General features: G+C 38.1%; 1 protein-coding gene across 6 annotated transcripts in view; it reads left to right on the top strand.

Annotated features, from left to right (window-relative positions):
• The window catches only part of AGFG1 (ArfGAP with FG repeats 1), a 77,905-nt gene that overhangs the window by 41,270 nt on the left and 16,627 nt on the right, over positions 1-20,008 (top strand). For 5 of the 6 annotated variants that reach the window (XM_049614786.1, XM_049614785.1, XM_049614784.1 and 2 more), the window contains exons 3-6: positions 6,985-7,100; positions 10,349-10,511; positions 11,509-11,662; positions 19,348-19,467. In XM_049614786.1, the coding sequence (XP_049470743.1) occupies positions 6,985-7,100; positions 10,349-10,511; positions 11,509-11,662; positions 19,348-19,467 (553 nt within the window). The remainder of the gene's footprint in view (positions 1-6,984; positions 7,101-10,348; positions 10,512-11,508; positions 11,663-19,347; positions 19,468-20,008) is intronic. The other variant, XM_049614787.1, reaches the window with a different exon arrangement.

Genomic DNA, 20,008 nt, shown 5'->3' with positions numbered 1-20,008 from the left:
TGAGGCCTCCAGTTATTTGTTTCTGTATTTTTTTTTTTTATTTTTTTTTTAAATTTTTTTTTTCAACGTTTTTTATTTATTTTTGGGACAGAGAGAGACAGAGCATGAACGGGGGAGGGGCAGAGAGAGAGGGAGACACAGAATCGGAAACAGGCTCCAGGCTCCGAGCCATCAGCCCAGAGCCTGACGCGGGGCTCGAACTCACGGACCGCGAGATCGTGACCTGGCTGAAGTCGGACGCTCAACCGACTGCGCCACCCAGGCGCCCCTTGTTTCTGTATTTTATGGGCAGTACTAGCAAGTGCTGCGATTGTATCTTAGGGAGTCAGTAACCCTCCACCTCTCCACTAAGGAGTGAGGGCAAAATAGTCTGAAATCTGGCTGGATATATGTAGATGGATTTAATGAAAAAAGGTTCTTTAATTCCAGAGCATCTTTCTGTCATTTCCTTCTTTTATTAACTTTATATATTTATTTTGAGAGAGAAGAGAGGCAGAAAGAGCAGGAAAGAGAGAAATCCCAAGCAGGCTCTAGGCTCGAACTCAGAAGCCATGAGATCATGACCTGAGCCAAAATCAAGAGTTGGATGCCCAGCTGACTGAGCCACCCAGGCACCCCCTCCTTTTCTTATTTTTTATCTTTTTACCTAGAGGTTGCAAACAGAGTCCAGTCACAATGTTTATTCTTTATCCTTTTTATGAAAACAAGGGTTTGTCAGAATAAAGGTAAATTGCCACTCACACAAATTTCTGCTTTGTTTTGCTGTCCCTGAGAGGATTAGGAAGCTGTAATCTCTACCCTTATCTATTTTCCTTCTCAAGCCTGGTGCAGCACCCTTTCCTTATCCTTCCTTTTTTTATATGAGCAATTGAGAATTAGTATGGATGTTTCCTATCTTTGGCGTCCGTAATTAAGTTTGTGAAATTGCTTGCACCACATGTATTTATTATCGTGATTTAGGTGCTGTGCTGGATGGCTTCCATCTGCCCTTCTAGCTCTGGTCTTTACCCTGCTCTGGCTCCAGGCTGCTCATTTGTCTGGATACACAGATGGGCTTTCTTGACTCTTGGCTTCCAGTTGGGTTGAGCTGATGGGGGAACATTGTCAAAGCAAGAAAGGAAGGAGGGAGAGGTAAAAATACTTACTTTCTTCTTCCATGTGGGATTTCTTGTCTCCTTTCTGCATCCTTCCATTGAAGGTCAGACTCCCATCAATTAGCCCTCTTCGTCTTAAGGTTACCTCTTCCTCTCCTTCCCCTGCCAGTGGGTGGGGTTGAGCTGTTACGAATGAGGGGGAACCGTATTCTCACGTGTGAGTTCCTTACAACCTGCCTGTGCTTTGTAAATAGTCTATTAAACTTTCTTTCAAATGTTTTGAATTGAGCATGACACCTGTTTTCTATGGCAACCCTGACTGATACTTTAAAGTATTTTAGATTATGTCAGTGGCTATTATGATTACAATTCTAAAGTGGATTTGCACTAGAATAAGGAAAAAACTATTTTGAAAATTTCACAGGCTTATTCTTGTTGGCTGATGTGTAATTTTAAAATAAATAAATGATAGGGGCACCTGGGTGGCTCAGTTGGTTGAGCGTCCGACTTCAGTTCAGGTCATGATCTCACTGTTCGTGAGTTTGAGCCCAGAGCCTGGACCCTGCTTCAGATTCTGTGTCTCCCTCTCTCTCTCCCCCTCCCCTGCTCACACTCTGTCTCTTCTCTCTCTTTCTCAAAAATAAATATTAAAAAATTGTTTTAAAAAAATGATAAATGAAGTGTGTTTTTCAGCATTATCGGTATATTTATTGAACACTTAATGTGGCACAACCCATTATTTTAAGCAATGTGGGGAATTCAAAAGTAAATGAGACACATGCGCAGTAATTCAAATATGAGGCAATTGGTAATGAGCCTCATGTAAAACATACAAAGTGCTATAGAAGTTTGGAGGAGGGAGTTGTGTTTTTCTTTTTTTTTTAAATCAAGACCACTTTGATTCTGTCTGCAGCAGGATAGAAGGGAGACCCATAGTTTCCTGTGTTCCTCAGGAGACCTACTTCCCAGTGCTTGCTTACCTCATTATTCCATAACCCACCTCTGAGAGTAATAATAACTGGTACTAGTTAAAGTTCATTATGTACCCCTGTTCCGGAATGGAAACCGCCCCCCCTTCCCCCTACTAACTCCTTTAACCCTTCCACCATCCCTGTGAAGCAGGTTCCATTACTAAACAGAATTGGGATTCAAATTCAGGCTGTCTGGTTCCCCTTGTCCAGGCTCTGAACTACCCCAACCATCACATTATTCTATAATTAGAACTGATTATCCACCTCCCTAAAAGAGATTATCAACACCAATTCCGTCATGAGTGCAGTTCTTTCAGATGATGGCTTTTAGGTATCATTCTTGCTCCTCAGTGGTGTTTCTGGTCCCCCAGCACCATGTTTCTCGTGCCAGTAGATTTTGTCACCTGCTGTGGCTTCTTATTGCAGTCATACCCCTCATTCGTTTTAGATTTTAGCCCCTTATGTAATGTCTTTTTCCTCCTAGTGTTAATCATTTCTTCTAGTCTCACTGTCCGCATAGATAATCCACATGATTATCATAATAATAGATAATTTGGCCTCCTGAATTCCTCGACCTCCTACCTCCAATAATCCTTCATCTTATTTTAGACTTTTTATTTATCAATAACTGAATCACCTCTCAGAGTTCAAGTTGAAGCATCCTGGTCTCTGGCCACCTCCACTTCTCTCTTCCCAGCTCATTCCCTCTTAATTTCTAAATCCCAACAATTGTGGCACAGCCATCAGGACTGCAGCCCACTGAGGCTAAACTTCTTGGCCATCATCCTCACCATATCTTTGTTTTTCTTACCTTAGATTTCATGGTCTGTTATAACCATTCCTTTTTAACTTGTCGTATTTTACCTTGAAAGCCGTCGTCACTCAACTACTTTGTACCTAAATAGGCAGATGAGGCTGGAGGCAAACACAACTATTAAGACTAATTCACTTTACTACTCATCTCCATGAGTCCTCAGTGCTGCTTGCTGTGTTAGTAATTCACTCTCCCACTCTCCTTCAGCTTTGAAAAACTGTTCCTTTTCAGGTGATCCTGTTTATTATTTTACTAACGGAACAAAAGGAACAAAAAGAACTGTATGCTTTTCTTTCAGCAAATCTAGAAACCTGAAAGAGCAATTTTAGTAGAATGGTTGAAACAGAAGCCAGCTTTTCAGGGATGAAAATATGAATTGGTCTCAAAGAGATTGACATTGTGTTTTCCCGGATGTGTCCCTGGAACACTGTCTCTGTTAAATGAATCTTGCCCGATACCAGGATTAGTGATTTCATAATTTTGAGAAATAACCGGAAACTGTATGTAGTATATGTATGGAAAGAAAGTTTCCATTTGCTGGCCTAGATTTTACTAACGCACCAGTTTGCAAACTTTGACCAATTTCACAGTCCCCCAAAGGGTTTGCTGAAACACACATTGCTGGGCACCACCCCTTGAGGTTCTGATTTCGTAGATCTTGAGTGGGTCCTGAAAGTTTGCATTTACAAGTTCTTAGGTCACCTTGATGCTGCAGATCCAGGGACTTGGGAAATCCATTTTGAGAGCCGCTTGGCTTAGGTACAACTTAAGCTGACATGAGTGGCAGGTATGGTTAGGATCTTGAGCAATAATAGGAAATAGCTATTATGGGGCAACATAGTGAGAAATAAGAACTAAAGATTTTTCCTGTCAGAGAGCAGGGACAGAGAACTGCAACAGTACAGAAGTTTGAGTGATACCCACTGGCTGCTGCTGTCAGATGCCTGTAAAGTCTACCGCCAAGCACTTCATCTTCGCTTCGCATCCCCGTGATGAATGAGTGCCAAGACAGTAACTCGGGGATGTGTCGTCAGCCCATCTCCTTTTTGTTTGTATGTTTATTTGTTCACTGTTTGTTTTCAGTTAGAAAAAGTTACATATGGGTGGCTCAGTCGGTTGAGCGTCCAACTTGATTTTGGCTTGAGTCACGATCTTGTGATTTGTGAGTTCCGAGCCCCACTTCAGGCCCTGTGCTCACTGCACAGAGCCTGCTTGGGGTTCTCTCTCTCCTTTCTCTGCCCCTGCCCTGTGCTTGCGTGCGCTCTCTTTCTCTCTCTCTAAATAAATGAACTTAAAAAAAAAAAAAAAAAGTTGTATATGATAGTTCTTAGGAGTTTTTAGCGCGCAAAGACTAAATGTCATGAAGTGTCCTGAACTAATTGTGTCAGTTACGGTTAATAATTCTTTGGCTTTGGGCAAATAATTACCATGTCTGTTGTTTTCTCATTTGGGACTTTTTGAGAGAGAAGAACTAGAAACTTCCAATCCCTCCTTTATAAATGTAATTGCACAGCCACAGAATCTTTCAAAATTAAATTTTCGGAGAATCATCAGTCAGGTTTCTAAGGAGAGTCCCATGTGGTTCTTTTTAAGTTGCTAAATAGTCAGTGGGGAAACTGGCCCTGTACAGGGTTGACAGCATTTCTGGCAGTAAGTTGCATTACCATTTCTGGGTGTACTTCTTGGGCTTTGCCACTGTACTGCTTTGTGCCTTAGCCTAGGGCTCATGTGTGTCACCTACACTGCCTTAATGATGTTACAGTATCTGCACTGAGCCTGGAGTAGGAGGGAAAACAAGAAAACAAGAAAAATTGTTTTGAAGCATGATTGGGGTACGGAGAGAGGAAGAGGGCAAGTCCTTCTTCTGGTTCTTCTTTCTCTCTTTGCCATTTCAGTGAGCAGGTACGATTGAGAGGAATGCTGCTTTTTATTTATTCTCTGATTCCTCGAGTTTTGGGGGGCTTTTTGAAGCTGGATACTGTGTGCTTTTCACAGTGTCATAATTGGTTAATTTTTAAAATGATACAAGTTTGGAAGCTTGTGGACTGGTTTCTTATAGCTTTACTGAGGAATAATTAATTACAATAACTTGGATATATTCAGAGTGTACAATTTTGATGAGTTTTGACCTATGTGAAACCATCACTATAGTAATAGGACAGCATACATTTTCATTATCGTGAAGAATTTTTTTGTGCCCGTTTGTAATGTTTGCACTAATCTGCTTTCTGTCACTATAGATAAAGTTGTGCTTTGTAAAAGTTAAATGAGGGGGGGTCATACAGTATGTACTTTGGAGGGGAATCTGACTTCTCCACATGTAGTTGCTTGTATCAATAGTTTATTCCTTTTCATTGCTGAAGAGTATCCTGTTTGGATATTCTAAAATTGATCCATTCAACCTGTTGATGAACCCATTTGGGTTGTTTTCACTTTGGAGTCATTATCAGTAAAGCTGCTGTGAACATTGGTGTACAAATCTGAGTGTAGACAGGTTTTTTCTTTCTGTTGGGTAAATAACTTAGAAGGCATGGCTGGGTTATATGGTAGATGTATATTTAACTTTTAAGTAACTGTAAACTGTCTTCCAGAGTGATTGTACCTTTTTAACCTTCTTGAGAGTTCCAGTTGTTCCAAACACATGATATGGTCTGTCTTTTTATTTTGGGCCTTTTAGTGGTATCTGTGGGTGCCTGTGTAGTGGGTCTCAGTGCTGATACTGGGCTGCTGTGTATATCTTTCGTGAGGTGTCTGTTCATCTTCCCTGCCCACTCTTACTGGTTTTTTATAGTTGAGTTTTAAGAATTTTTAAATGTATTTTGGATTCAAGTTGCTTTAAGTTCCTATCACGTTAGATCACAAAATCTTAACACATTTTGCAAATACTTTTTATCAGTTGGCTTCCCTTTTCATTTTTTCTTTTTAAGTCTTTTGAAGAGCGATAGTTTTGGGTTTTTTTTTTTTTAAGATTTTTTAAGTAATCTCTACATGTGACACGGGACTCGAACTCACAACCCCAAGATCGAGAGTCATATGCTCTACTGACTGAGCCATTGAGGTGCCCTGAAGACCAAGTTTTATTTTTATTTATTTATTTTAACTTATTTTTATTTTTTATTTTAGAGTGTGAGTGGGGCAGAGGGAAGGAGGGAGGGGGGAGGGAGAGAGAAAGAGAGAGAGAGAGAGAATATCTTAAGCATTAAGAATATCTAAGCACAGAGCCAGACTTGGGGCTTGATCCCACAACCCTGGGATCATGGCCTGAGCCGAAATTGAGTTAGACACTCAACCGACTGAGCCACCCAGGCACCCCCAAGAAGAGTAGCTTTAAATTTTGAAGTCCATGTTATTAATTTTTTTCTTTATAGTTCTCTGCTCTTTGTGTTCTGTTTGAGTTCTGCATCATTTCATTTCTTTGATTTTTTTCTAAAATGTTAAATATCTTAGATTCTTATTTTTTAGCCATTAGTGGGAAAAAGCATGGGAGGTACTTATAAAGCTAGAGTTGTATCTGCCTTGTGTTTTTGTTGTTATTATTATTGTACTTTAAGCTCAAATTGTTTATGATTCTAGTACTTTTTATTTGTTTTTGTTGTTGTTGTAGATTTTTTTTGTTTTTTTGAGTAACCTCTTCATCCAACATGGGGCTCAAACTCACAACCCCAAGATCAAGAGTCACATGCTCTACGAACTGAGCCAGCCAAAGCGCCCCTATTTTGGTTGATTTTTAAATTTGTCAAAGATCCATGAAATTGCTCCTGGTCTAATTCCTCTGTTTTATGGGGTGAGGGAACTGAGGTTTATCAAGGTAACACAACTTTGCTCATGGCTTACAGTTTAAGATCATTCCAAGACCAAAAAGGCCCAGATCCATTCAAATCCCATTTCCCTATGAGGTGTTATTCTTTATGATGCTGTTGCTAAGATTTTACTGCATACTGGAATATATTAAAATAAATTTAGTTCATTCTTTGTGGTAATATTCTCATTGAAAGCAGTGGTATTAAGTAGGTTAGCTTTTTGAAAGAATCATAATTTTCCCTTAAAATTTCATTAAGTGAAGATGTTGAATTTAACACTTTTGTTTTTTTAATTCTTTCCAAAGGTCTGTAAACAGATTTGGCTAGGATTATTTGATGATAGATCTTCAGCAATTCCAGACTTCAGGGATCCACAAAAAGTGAAAGAGTTCCTACAAGAAAAGTATGAAAAGAAAAGATGGTGAGTGAATAGTTTGTATTTAGAACAAAGGCTCCCAAAAATCACATTAATTATGGGTAAGATTAATCTGACATAAGGAAGGAAGAAAGGATGGAAAGAAAGAGATAGTTATATAGGAAATAAGGAAATAGGTATGTAGGTAGATAGATACTCCTTATATTTGGGCATTTTATTGGATTTGGTTTCGAAAAGCCTTGACTCTACTTAAGTCATCTGTGCCCAGCAGCAGCCGGTTCCTTATTCCCAGGCCTCCTACCCTTTTTGGAAAGCGAAGGATCCTTCCTTCTAATCCTTCTCTAGCCCTGCTAGCTTCTCAAGACATTCTAGTTTCATATAGCCTCTTTTCTTAAAATCTTCATTCATTTTGCAAGTATTTATTTAGTATCTTTTATATACTAAGCAGTATGCTAAAGCTCTTGTGTAGTAATCCATCCACATAATTGCATTTTGTGGTAGGTCTTTGCCCAAAATATCCTCACTTCTCACCCAAGAAATGATTTTACTCCCTGGTTAAGAAGAGAGCGTTTATGCTCCCCTAACTAAATCCATCAGATGTCAATTTTTAAAAAGAAGTTAAAACAGGTTGGACATATGGCTAGTACAGCCCTTTAAAAAGCATAGCAGGAAATGTGTCTGTAAAGCTACTGTTCAACTACCTTGGACTCTTCATGTTTAGTTATATGAGCACAATTTAATTCAATTTATTAAGACCTATTATTCAGTAGTGTATATTTCCTTCTTGGGGGCTTAAGAAAATAAAGGAGAGAGTCACAATAGAGGGAATAGATAAGGTGGAAGTGAATGGCTTAACCCCGGGAATACTGAAGGACTGCTTGGCTGTGGGTTATAGGTGAGATATCTCCGCCTTCATTCAGTGAGCAACAGAGAGAAGTTGCTTTAATTCGTTTCCTCTGCAAACTCTGTATTCTTAACTGTTCTCGAAAGGAGACTTCTTTTTGCCAGGCAGGATCAGCTGTAGCGCAGGCTACATTTAGCAGCACTAGGTAGTGTTAGGTATGAATGCAGATAAAAGCATGCTCGTAAAATTTTAGTTCAAGAAAGAAGAAAATCTTTGAGGGTGGGCTGGTAGTAGAAACACGGTGGCATAAAGGAGTCTCTTAAAATGAAGTATGTGATTAACTTTCTGTCCTTTCAGTTCTTAATTTCCAAGACCTTGTATCCTATACTAAGACCTTTCTCCATACATAGCTATAGCCTAATTTTTTATTTTCCCAACAGTTTTACCAACTCAGCAAGTTAGTTTGAATAGAACTTAGCTAAGATTTTACATAGTTTATCTTCATTTAGCAAAAGAAAGTGTGTATGAGTAAGAGTTGTTAGATTTAAAACCATAAATTTCCATCCCTTGCATTTATAATGATGATGATGGTCGTGATGATGATAAATTATTAATTCAAACTATAACTCAAGTAACTGTAAACCTCAAATAATTACAATTTGTGTTATTTTTCTGTCCTGAGAAACAGGATAGTAATAGCAAGAATAATACAGTTACAAACTTGAATGCTCGGCATGTAGAGGGAGTGACCAGCATTCAGGTGGACCAGGTTCTGTGGGTTTTAAGCACTTGCACATACCTGTGACATGTAACGAGAGAGCGTGCAGTGGGTTTTTAACATGATATAAGCACTGTCCAAATGCAGTCTCCCTGAAAATCCTCAGTCCAGGCAACTGTATTTAAAACATTGAGACTATTGTTGTCGTAGATCTAAAGGGGTTTTGAGATTGTATGACCAGTTTTCAAACTCACTTCCTGTGCAATACAAGCTTCACCTCTTTACTTTTAGTCAGGTGAGTGTTTTGAACTAAATACAATTATCTGATTTTATCCTTTGGTAAGACTTGACTGTGCTCAAAAATTGATCCCATCAGTGAATATACCAAGTTACGGCAAAGCAGTTGTATTGTTTGTCACTGTCATATAACTGAAAATAGCTAACACTTGTGTAGCTAATACATGTGTACCAGGAACTGTTGTAAGTACTTGAAAAATAAATGTTAACTCAGTTATACCTCATAGCAACCATGTCTCCATTTTATAGATGAAAACTCGGAGGCACAAAGGGTTGGGGTAGTTTGCCCTAGGTTAGCTAGGTTTCCAGGGGTAGAGCTGGAACTTTAACTCTGTCTCTAGAACACGTAGGTGCTCCTTAACCACTTTGTTTTCCTGTGTCCCCTAAGTGATCTCGGGGTGGTGTTGGGGAGAAGGGCAGGGTGGGACAAAACCCAGAAATAGAACAAAAACTCTTACGTGATCCTAGCTCTGGAGATTAGCGTTGCCAGTGTTTGGGCATTATGTTCTTACTGCCTCTCTTTAGTTTTCTTCACTCTCTTCCTCCGGTAAATCCTGTACTTACGCGAATGAGATCAAACCTGAAAGACCCTGAAAGTCTTAGGGACATCTTTCCTTGTCCAAACAGAGTGGCTATGCAGTATTCTATTATACAGATGTTAGCATAATCTGCTGAATCTGTTGAATATTTCTCTCCTGATGAATGTTTGATATGTGGCCAGTTCTTTGAAATTATAAAGAGTGCTGTGATAACATGCATGTACATGTATCTGTGTGCACCTATCCAGTTAATCCCTAAGGATGAGTTTCTGGAAGTTGTACTGCTGAGATACAACATACCTATTTCTGTATTTTAGCGGGCAGTAACAAAATTTAAAAAATTATGCTCAGAGCAAATGTGAATGATATATTAATTTGCATTTTTATTAGGTTGCAAGTGTTTTCATTTCTGTGTCTCCATTTGGGAATTGTTTCTGCTTATTTAGAAATTGAGTTGTTGATCTTATTCTTCTAGATTTGTAATAGACCTTTGTATTTTAGACTACTAACTGTAATGTAATAGATGTTTTCTCTTTATTTTGCTCTCTTCCCAAATGTTATTCATGATCTTATACTTTAGTTGTTAAAAAGTAGAGTTTTAACTGTTCATCATGATTAACTATAGGCCCTCTGTTGTTAAAAAAGTTATTTATGATATATATATTTTTTAGAAAAATTATAAGTAAATAATTGAAACAAGTTTTGCACATAGTCTGTATCAGCCTGTCTGAGTACTTCAATTAAGTGCAGTCTTAAGCTGTCAATTCTAAGAGGGTTTTGAAATAAGAGTAATGTCGACATAGTCTGACAAGAAATTAAAATTAAGTTTATCATGTTTTAGTATTCCCTGCAGTTTTCTCGGTTAAGTGCCTGTTGAATTTTTCATATGTTTTAGGTATGTCCCTCCAGAACAAGCCAAGGTGGTGGCATCAGTTCATGCGTCTATTTCAGGGTCGTCTGCCAGTAGCACGAGCAGCACGCCTGAGGTCAAACCCCTGAAGTCTCTTTTAGGAGACTCAGCACCAGCACTGCACTTAAACAAGGGCACACCTAGTCAGGTGAGTGGTCTCCCATCTTCGCAGAGACTTCTGCTCCAGGAGGATTGAGTATCATGGACTTGAGAATTCTTTAGGACAGTAGCTTTATGTCCTAGTGGTCATATACAGCAAGCTAGTGGTTCAGATAGTGCATTCAGAGAGTCTTGGTTAAGTGGTTGGGATGTGCATATTTTTGCTCTTTTTGCTCGAGTTTCTTTGAATGCTCCACAGGTTTGCAAAGGTACACAGAACACTGTTAATAGCTGTCTGTCCTATAGCTACATTTAGTGAAACAGGACTCTGGGGACCATCAGAGTTAGAACAGTATAGGCTCTGTGATGTCCTTTTACAAGAAAGGATTTCTTAAGTAGTAGAATTTTTCCCCTGCCTCATTGTGAAGCATGCTTATCATCGAAACACAGGTGGCTTTGCATTACATGCCTTATTTTAAAAAACTAAACGGGCTGAAGGTTTTTTAGAAGTTGGTGAAAAAGCTTGTGCTCTGCACTTTGTGACAGTTTTCTGAGCTGTGACCGGTTTGTTGATCTGGCACGACAGCGTTTGTCCTACACAAGAATGGTTCTGAGGCACAGTACTGTTGGAATTCAAGTCCGCCCCTTTTACTAATGCATACGAGGACATCTGGATAAAATTGCTCAGTTGTCACAAGAGGTTTGAGTGAAAGCTGAAGACAAAGCACTGTCCCCACATAGAAAGGATGTGTTCTGTGAAAGTATTATTGCTCTCCTAGCAGGACGTCTCGCTTGTGTTCTGAGGTGTAACAGCTGTTACAATACAGCGTTTCTTTGTCTTTGACTCTGTATTTAAAATTGAGAGATGATTTGGGAATAGATGTGGAAAATTGGTGCTTTTCAAAAAATACCAAGGTATTCAAAACTACAAATAAAAGATTATGTAATCTTTCAACTGCCTTTTAAGGTTGGTGAATTGGAAAGAGTGTTACAAAAATGTGGCAGAACTGACTGGAAGCTCTTTATCGTTAATGTGTGGTGTGCAGTCCCCTGTCGTAGGTCGCTCTCAAGGGCAGCAGCAGGAAAAGAAGCAGTTTGACCTTTTAAGTGATCTTGGCTCAGACATTTTTGCTGCTCCAGCGCCTCAGTCAACGGCCACAGCCAATTTTGCTAACTTTGCACATTTCAACAGTCATGCCGGTAAGTGTTTGTTCTCGACAGCTTTTTGCCAGGCACGTGTATTTAGCACCAAGAGACATCCATTCTTTTGAAAACTGAAATATTGGTAAATGTGTTCTGTTGAGGGTGTGGGCCCTCATGGCTGTTGAGCTGTCCTATGTGACTGTGTAGCCGCGGCCTTTTTAATCCCAGAAGAGATTATACTTAATGCCACATGCTGACATGACCTCTTTCCAAAGAAAAATGAAAAGACTTCTCAATATTCTTTGTTTACCCTTTTAATGTGGAGAATTGCAAATATTCAAACATGACAATATAACCCTCGTGTATTCATTGCTCATGGCTAATCTGGTTTCATTTCTCATTCTTCTCATTTCCTCCTCTTATACTATTTCGAAGCAATTTTAGACATAAGAGTTTATCCCTAAATATTTTGTATTTATAAAACAGAAGAACTTTGTTAAACATTACCATTGTAGTGGTATCACTCCCTTAAATAATAGCAGTAACAATAATTATTCATTAGTCACTACTTAAGACTTTCTATTCCACTTCAACTTTTTATTTATTTTTGGGACAGAGAGAGACATAGCATGAACGGGGGAGGGGCAGAGAGAGAGGGAGACACAGAATCGGAAACAGGCTCCAGGCTCCGAGCCATCGGCCCAGAGCCTGACGCGGGGCTCGAACTCACGGACCGCGAGATCGTGACCTGGCTGAAGTCGGACGCTTAACCGACTGCGCCACCCAGGCGCCCCAAGACTTTCTATTCCACTTCAGACGGACACACACACACACACACACACACAGTTTATTCAAATCAGGTCTACATGCTACAGTTGTGAGCTACATCACTTACTCTGTGGGTACTTCCTCCATCCCATTTTTCTCCTCTGCAATTTATTTGTTAAGAAATCTGGTTATTTGTCCTGTGGAGTTTTTAGCAGTCTGAATTTGTTGATTGCACCACTGTGGGGTCCCTTAACAGGTTCCTCTGTCCTCCGTATTTTCTGTAAATTGATAGTTGGATCTAGATGCGTCATCCATCACAGGTTCTTTTCTTGAAGGGGGCAAGCCTGCCACTTAAAATTTAAGCACATAATACCAATCGTTTCTGTTTCTATAATGTGAGCTGTTAATGCTCAGTGCCTGGATTCATTATGCAAAATGTTGATATTCTGAATTTATCATCCCTTCATTTATGAGTTGAAATATTTCTTTAAAAATCTTTGATTACCCAATGGTATAGTTAGTATAATATGTGTTAGTATAATATGTTAGTATAATAGAAAGTTAATATGTGATTGATTCTGGCCACATATCAGAATGAGTTGATTCCCTACCACATTTTAATGGTGATCTGTTTTTTTTTCTTTCGTATCATTATGAATTCATAGATTTAACATTTGCTACATCTCAAATCTGTTGTCATTATTATCTTTATTTTTTAAATGTTTATTTATTGATTTTTGAGAGAGCACAGTGGGGGAGGGGCAGACAGAGAGATGGAGGGAGACACAGAATCTGAAGCAGGCTCCAGGCTCCAAACTGTCAGCCCAGAGCCTGATGTGGGGCTTGAACTCATGAACCATTAGATCATGACCTGAGCTGAAGTTGGGTGATAAACTTACTGAGCCACTCAGGTGCCTGCCCCATTATTATCTTTGTTAATTCTCAAACTATCTCATCTTTAGAGTAGCAATATCTTTAGGTTGGCTATAGCAGATATAACTTCTTTTTTACTCTCAGATTTAACATGTTTGTTACAGGGGCGCCTGGGTGGCTCAGTCGGTTAAGCGTCCGACTTCGGCTCAGGTCATGATCTCGCGGTCCGTGAGTTCAAGCTCCACGTTGGGCTCTGTGCTGACCGCTCAGAACCTGGAGCCCTGGAGCCTGTTTCAGATTCTGTGTCTCCCTCTCTCTCTGACCCTCCCCTGTTTATGCTGTGTCTCTCTCTGTCTCAAAAATAAAAAACGTTAAAAAAAATTTTTTTTAACATGTTTGTTACAAAGAGCTTAATGCACTTCACCAGAAATTAGAAATTATGGAGTTTTATTTGTGAATGAATGTAAAAACCTTGCAGTTACCTAGGTAATATTTAAAAATTATTATTTAAGTATAGATGTAGTCATTGGTGTCTCTAATTGTAATAGTAACTAATTGTAATGGACAGAGAAATGGCATAATGTAGTGAAAAGAATGGGCTTTGGAGTTAGAATGAGTCCTTATAGTTGTTTGTTTATGCTTTGTTCTACTTTTTTATAAGGTCTGGTGTAAATGATCTAAAAGCCTACATTGTATTTATATCAGAGATATGTATGAAATACCTTTTGGATGCCAGTAAGCTTTGATGTGCATGTCATAGAAAGTTTATCTAGTATGCATTTGTGAACGGTTGAGTAAGCATCAAACCAAATGTAGAGAGCACTAAAATTAAGAATTAGGTCACTTCGTAGCCATTTTATTTGACCATTTGAAACTTTGCTTTATATTTTTGCATGTATGTATAGGGGTATTGGCTAATGTTTATTATTTCTTTGTCGCTGATTTTCTTAACTTTAATTATATAATCAAGAAACACTCAGGACTATCTTTCTAAAACATGTATTTCACTATTTAATGCACATAGCAGAAACCAGTACTTACAGAATTGATTTCCTGTTTGTATTTTTGAACTTATTTTACCTTCTTTTACTCACCTGTGAGATTGTGATGCTGTCCCTTCTTTTTCTTTCAATTTGAGGACTTGGTTTATAGTTGGATCATGATGGTATAAAGTGAATCATATATATATATGTATACTCACACACACACACACACACACACACACAAAATGTACTGTTTAAGATAGTTTGAAAAATTACGGAAAAGCTGCTCTTCGGCCACATTTCTTTCTAGCAAGCATTAAAGGAACTTTTCTTTTAAATATTCGAGTATTTTCTAAGGGCGTACTGTGGAAGAAAATTACGGTGTAAATTATATATGTTTGTATGTTGCATGTGTTTGATTTAAAAGGGGATTGTAGGGTGGAGAGGATCTCTTTCTTAGCAAAGATTATGCTGAGGAGGGTAAGAAGTCAGGAAGCTGAAGTTGTTGGGCCTGTGGTAGGTTTCCCTTCTCCTGTGTTAGCCGAGCAGCGAAACATCCAGGAAACCTGGAGAGACTCTTTCCCTTCACCTTCCAGGTGGGCAGCCAGGCTCCTCTGACCGCACAGGAGTCTCAGCTCTCGGTTCCCACCTGTTGTTTTTGAATGCTGGCAAAAGGAGCTGGAGAACCAATGAATGTAGAGGGGACCTTCTGTAATTCATGAATAGTTTTCATTTATCTCAGTTTTACACTTGCTGAAATAGGATTTGAAATGACTGATAAGTAAGTACCAAGCTCTTTTGTACATTTTCAGCTTATTTCATGTTTCCCTTGTGTGTTTTTTTGTCTTTAAATGCAATTTGTGAATATTCACCATTCAGGGAATTAATGCTGTACTCTTCCTTGTAGACTTGTTAGCCAGGCGTGTTTATACGCGTCTACACTGCAGCTGCACGGACTACTTTGTGCCATGATGGCACGCGTCCTTATCAGTAACTCCCTTGGAATTCTCTTTGAAAACAATAGCCATTATTTAATTGTAGAATATGTTAAAAAAAGAAAGAAAAGAAACCTATAATTTTATCAGATTGATAGAGGAAGTAGATCTTAACAATTTGGTCTCTTTTCCACATGTGGTGGAGGTGGTAGGAAAGATGAGTCTGTGAGGCTTTTACTAGTCATGTCGATTAGATCAGGTGGCCTAAGAGGAGTTAGTTTTTTCAGCCTGAAGTTCTTATTTACGAATGCACACTCAAGTCAGCTTTTTTTTTTTTAAGCTTCATTGGATTCAAGAAGAATAAAATATATACACATACTGCAAGAAGAAGCTAATAGAGTTAGTCATTTATCTCCTCTTTTTCCATTCTTTGTCTTTTTCTCCAGCCTTTGCAAGAACCCTGAATCTTTATTTTTCTGTGTATGGTTCACAAATACAAAGTCATTGACAGCTCAGTTCTCACCCTGAAATTTTCATGTTTTTGTTTTTTTTAAAGAAGTTTTTAAGTGAGAATATTCTCCTGTACAGATTGATACGACAAATGGAACCTTTAATTTCAAATGATAATTATTTAGAAATGCCAATGTGGTTAGCATTATTTTGTAGGGAAACCTGTTATTTTGCAGATCATTTAATGGCTTAAAAGCCAGAAGTCTTCACCCTTCATCTGAACATTCTGGCTGAGATGGTATGTGAGGATATGTATCAGTGGTGAGGTTATTACTGTGTTCAGGAAAAGTCATCTTCTACAGAAATATTTGTGCAGTTAGAAACATGATTAACCTACAGAATTTAATAGTTATTTTGCTTGGTAATAAACTCCACAGCCCTATGAACTGTAAACTGTAATTGATTTTTGTCACACCTTACTGGGGATCTCAAACTTTTGTCTTGCCATCCAGTCAACACAAGTGAGTAATACAATGCAGTGTGGAAGGAACCGTGTGCACAGGAAGGTGTTCTAATCTCCTGTTGCCACATGGTCAGTCAGGCTCAGGATTACTAGATTCACTGATTTTCTTTTAAGAAAAGCAGGAAATCTTGTTTATTTAATGTAAGATGTTGTCTTTTTAAATGTTGGGTTGATGAAAAAGAATTTAAACATGTAGGTGAAACAAAGTGTATTTGTCAGCTGTATTCATGATGAAGGCAGTCAGTTTCTATCTCTCATCCCTACGTTTATCTCCCTTTCTCAGGAGTACCTGTTTCTCACTGAAGAGGAAAGACAGTTTCCAGCTAGATTCAGGCTGATTAACTTGGTGCCTTAAATTCTAAACTGAGGTTACTTCTTTGTACTTTAAAAAAAATTTTTTTTAAATGTTTATTTATTTTTGAGAGAGAGAGAGACAGTGTGCAAGCGGGGGAGGGGCAGAGAGAGAGCGAGACACAGAATCCCAAGCAGGCTCCAGGCTCTGAGCTGTCAGCACCGAGTCCTACCCGGGGCTCCAACTCAAGAGCCATGAGATCATGACCTGAGATGAAGTCAGACGCTTAACTGACTGAGCCACCCAGGAGCCCCACTTCTTTGTACTTTTTGAGATAAGATTATTTAAAAAGCATCTATTATTGTTTTGTCACATTCCGTTTAGTTTATCTTTCTTTGTATGGTAGTTGCTTGAGGTGGTTCCGGACAGTAATTTTCACATTATTGAATTTATTAGTGTTTAATTTCCAAAGTTGTGGTTACTAAAGTTTCATTCCACGGTACTTAGAAATTTTAAAATTGACCATAACCAGTTGTTGAAGACACTGAATAGATTTAGTGTCTCCATATAAAGACTGAAAGAGGTATTACAAAGTCCTGTTTTGCTGTAATGAATAGATATTTGGTTAATGTGTTTGGTGCTCTGGTTGGAAACACCAGTGTTTATAAATTTGATAAAAATAGACTTGACTAACAAAATGGATTACATTGAACTGATTTCTTAATGATGATGTTTGAAACACGTTAAATGTATATTTCTCCTGTAGTGTTCTAAATATGTTAAAAGTAGAATATATATTAATATAGGCTACTTATTCACTATATTTGAGATTATAAGTGATAAAGCAGCTTAGGGACCCAATTCCTGTTTCTCCAAGGGATAGATGTATTTCATTTGTTCAAGTAAAATTTCAGCCTATAAAGAAATTGAATTTTATCATGGTAATAAGTAAAAACAATAACAAAAGATTTCAGAGTATCCAGAAAATACAGAATTTTTTGTGTTAAGCAGTAAGCAGCCTTTTAATTTAGATACGTCTGTGTGATGTTTGAGAGAGAGGACAAACGTCTTTAGAAAAGGTTTTCAACAGTGCGAGCAGCGATAGGTGTATGTAGGATAGCACTCCACCTGTCACAAGTGCTGGGTGTGAGGACACAGGGAGGGAGGTGTCACAGGTGTCTAGTAAAAGGAGGACTATCTAGTTCAGGTGCATTTCCCCCTATAGTCATATACCCTTTCGGATATACACAACATAGTAATTACATAAAATGCTGTTAGGTTTTTTTGATCATTTCCCTAGAGTAATGTTTTACTTCATTAGTGGAAAATTTGTTTAGTAACTTTTTTTTCGTTGATGTACAGTTAGAATACATATCCATTGCAAAAGCTTGGTGAACTATAACAATAACAATAAACTATAACTATAGTAAACTATAACAATCTGAAAACTCACCACTACAAGTTAATGAAAATGCAGATTTTCTGTGCATATGATACCATGCTGACAAAATTGGCAGATGAAAATGTATTTGGCACTTTTTGGCCTGTTTATCTTGATATACTTCATCATAAGTATTTTTGAAGAGGACTGTATCTTCTATGTGATTTTTTAAATGGCCGCATTATATTTCTTTGTATGATGTTTCATAATTTAAGCAATCCCTCATTGCTGGCCATTTGAGTTTTAAATTTGTTTTATTATTTTAAAACAAATCATTTAGCTATTAGATGCAGCCATACTCATTTGCAAGATTATTTCTTTATGAAAGCTTTTTGAAGTAGAATTGCCTGCAAAAGATTTAAAGTAGCTGACTTGTACTATGTTGATGGCATTTAACCTTTATCTTTTGGGCATGCTTTTCATTCTTACCACTTAGCATTCTTTTTCTTACATACCAACCACTTCTTATTATATTCTCTATAAAAATCTTAATTCAGCATCTATTGTAGCCTTTAAAAAAAAAAAACAACCTTTTGAATTGTTGTATTTAGTTACATATTTTAAGTTTAGGGAAGCCTAAAAAATTGTTCTTAGGTTAATGACAAGTGGCAAATACCAGTTGGTCTTTTTCACTGAGTCTGAAGTACACTAATGTCACAAATTTTGCTATTTTCATTTCTCAAATTTTAATATGTATTAAAAATAGCAGGCTTCCCCCCCCCCCCCCGCCTTAAGAGAGCATGAGCAGGAGGGGGCAGAGGGAGAGAGAGAGAATCTTAAGCAGGCTCCATGTCTGACTTGGGAGACCGACTCGGGGCTTGATCTCACAACTATGAGATCATGACCTGAGGTGAAATCAGGAGTCAGATGTCACCCAGACTCGCCAGAACAGCAGCCTTCGAAGAGAATGTGACTATCTGTGATTTATTTGGCAGTCATGTCCTTGTTAAACATTTAAGTTTTTTCATTTTTACGTGCCATGATGTGAGATGGTTGTAAACTTCGGAAAAAAAAAAACCAAAAAGAATATTAATGAAATTTAAACTTCTTTGTATCATTATTTTAGATTCACAAAGCTGATGAATCACTCACCACCATTTTAAATCTGGGTTTCCCAGAATGTAATCTATATCCTACATCTCAGTTTGCTTTACTGTAACTCATATATTTCATGCTCTTAGAGTTTCCTTCAGTAGAGTCACTTTTGCAGTACTATTCCGGAGGTCACTCAAAGGGTATTGTGTACAAATTTATTGTTGTACAAAGTGTTTTGGGAAATTTTTGGCTACCCTTTAATGAATTGTTTGGCATTGGGTTAAATCAGCACTGGCAGGATTTAAAATTGGATTCTGAATGAATTCTCTTTAAAGTAAGTTGTGAAACAGAAACTTCTCATAAGATTCTTAAATTCATTTGTCATATTTTTCATTTATAATTTTCATATTCATTAACATATATTGTTCCTTACCATTTACAGCCCAGAACTCTGCAAATGCAGATTTTGCAAACTTTGGTGCATTTGGACAGTCTAGTGGCTCGAGTGATTTTGGAGGTTTCCCCACAGCAAGTCGCTCTCCTTTTCAGCCCCAAACTCCAGGTAGAGCTTCTCCGCGTCACGCGTAAACGTTTTGACATACAAAACTCTCTACACGTAGTTTAAAAAATTATTCTAAACTTAAATTCTATAATTATTTGATTTAAAAATAGTTCTATCTTACAAAGCTCTGGGGAAACCTGAAATCTTTATTTTTTTCTGTGTTCATCTGGTTTTTTGAACTCCTTGGTGTGTTGTCTAATTCACAGTGTCTGTTCTCTTCCTTTTCCTGCATATGAATCTTCCTTAAATTTCTTAGGCACAGGAGCGTTACAGTCCTCAAAATTAGGTTCTCAGAACACATTGGTTTAGGCTTTGAGTAAAGGAAGCTAATTGATTGCTTCCATAGAAATAAAAACGTAAGTAATTTTCAGGGCAGCAAGCTTGAGACAATAAATATTGTCAGTCTATTAGTCAAGAGTAGATTATTTCACAGTCACTTTAATCAGACTTGGAAGTAGTTTTCTGTGCAGGAATTGGGCTTTGGACAGTGAGTACTCTCCCCTGAACTAAGTATTGTTTCCAGAATCCCGTTGAACCCTTG

Source organism: Panthera uncia (assembly GCF_023721935.1).
Source record: "Panthera uncia isolate 11264 chromosome C1 unlocalized genomic scaffold, Puncia_PCG_1.0 HiC_scaffold_3, whole genome shotgun sequence".
Lineage (NCBI taxonomy): Eukaryota > Metazoa > Chordata > Mammalia > Carnivora > Felidae > Panthera > Panthera uncia.
The sequence above is the reverse complement of the archived record's forward strand: the minus strand, read 5'-3'. Positions and strand labels throughout refer to the sequence as shown.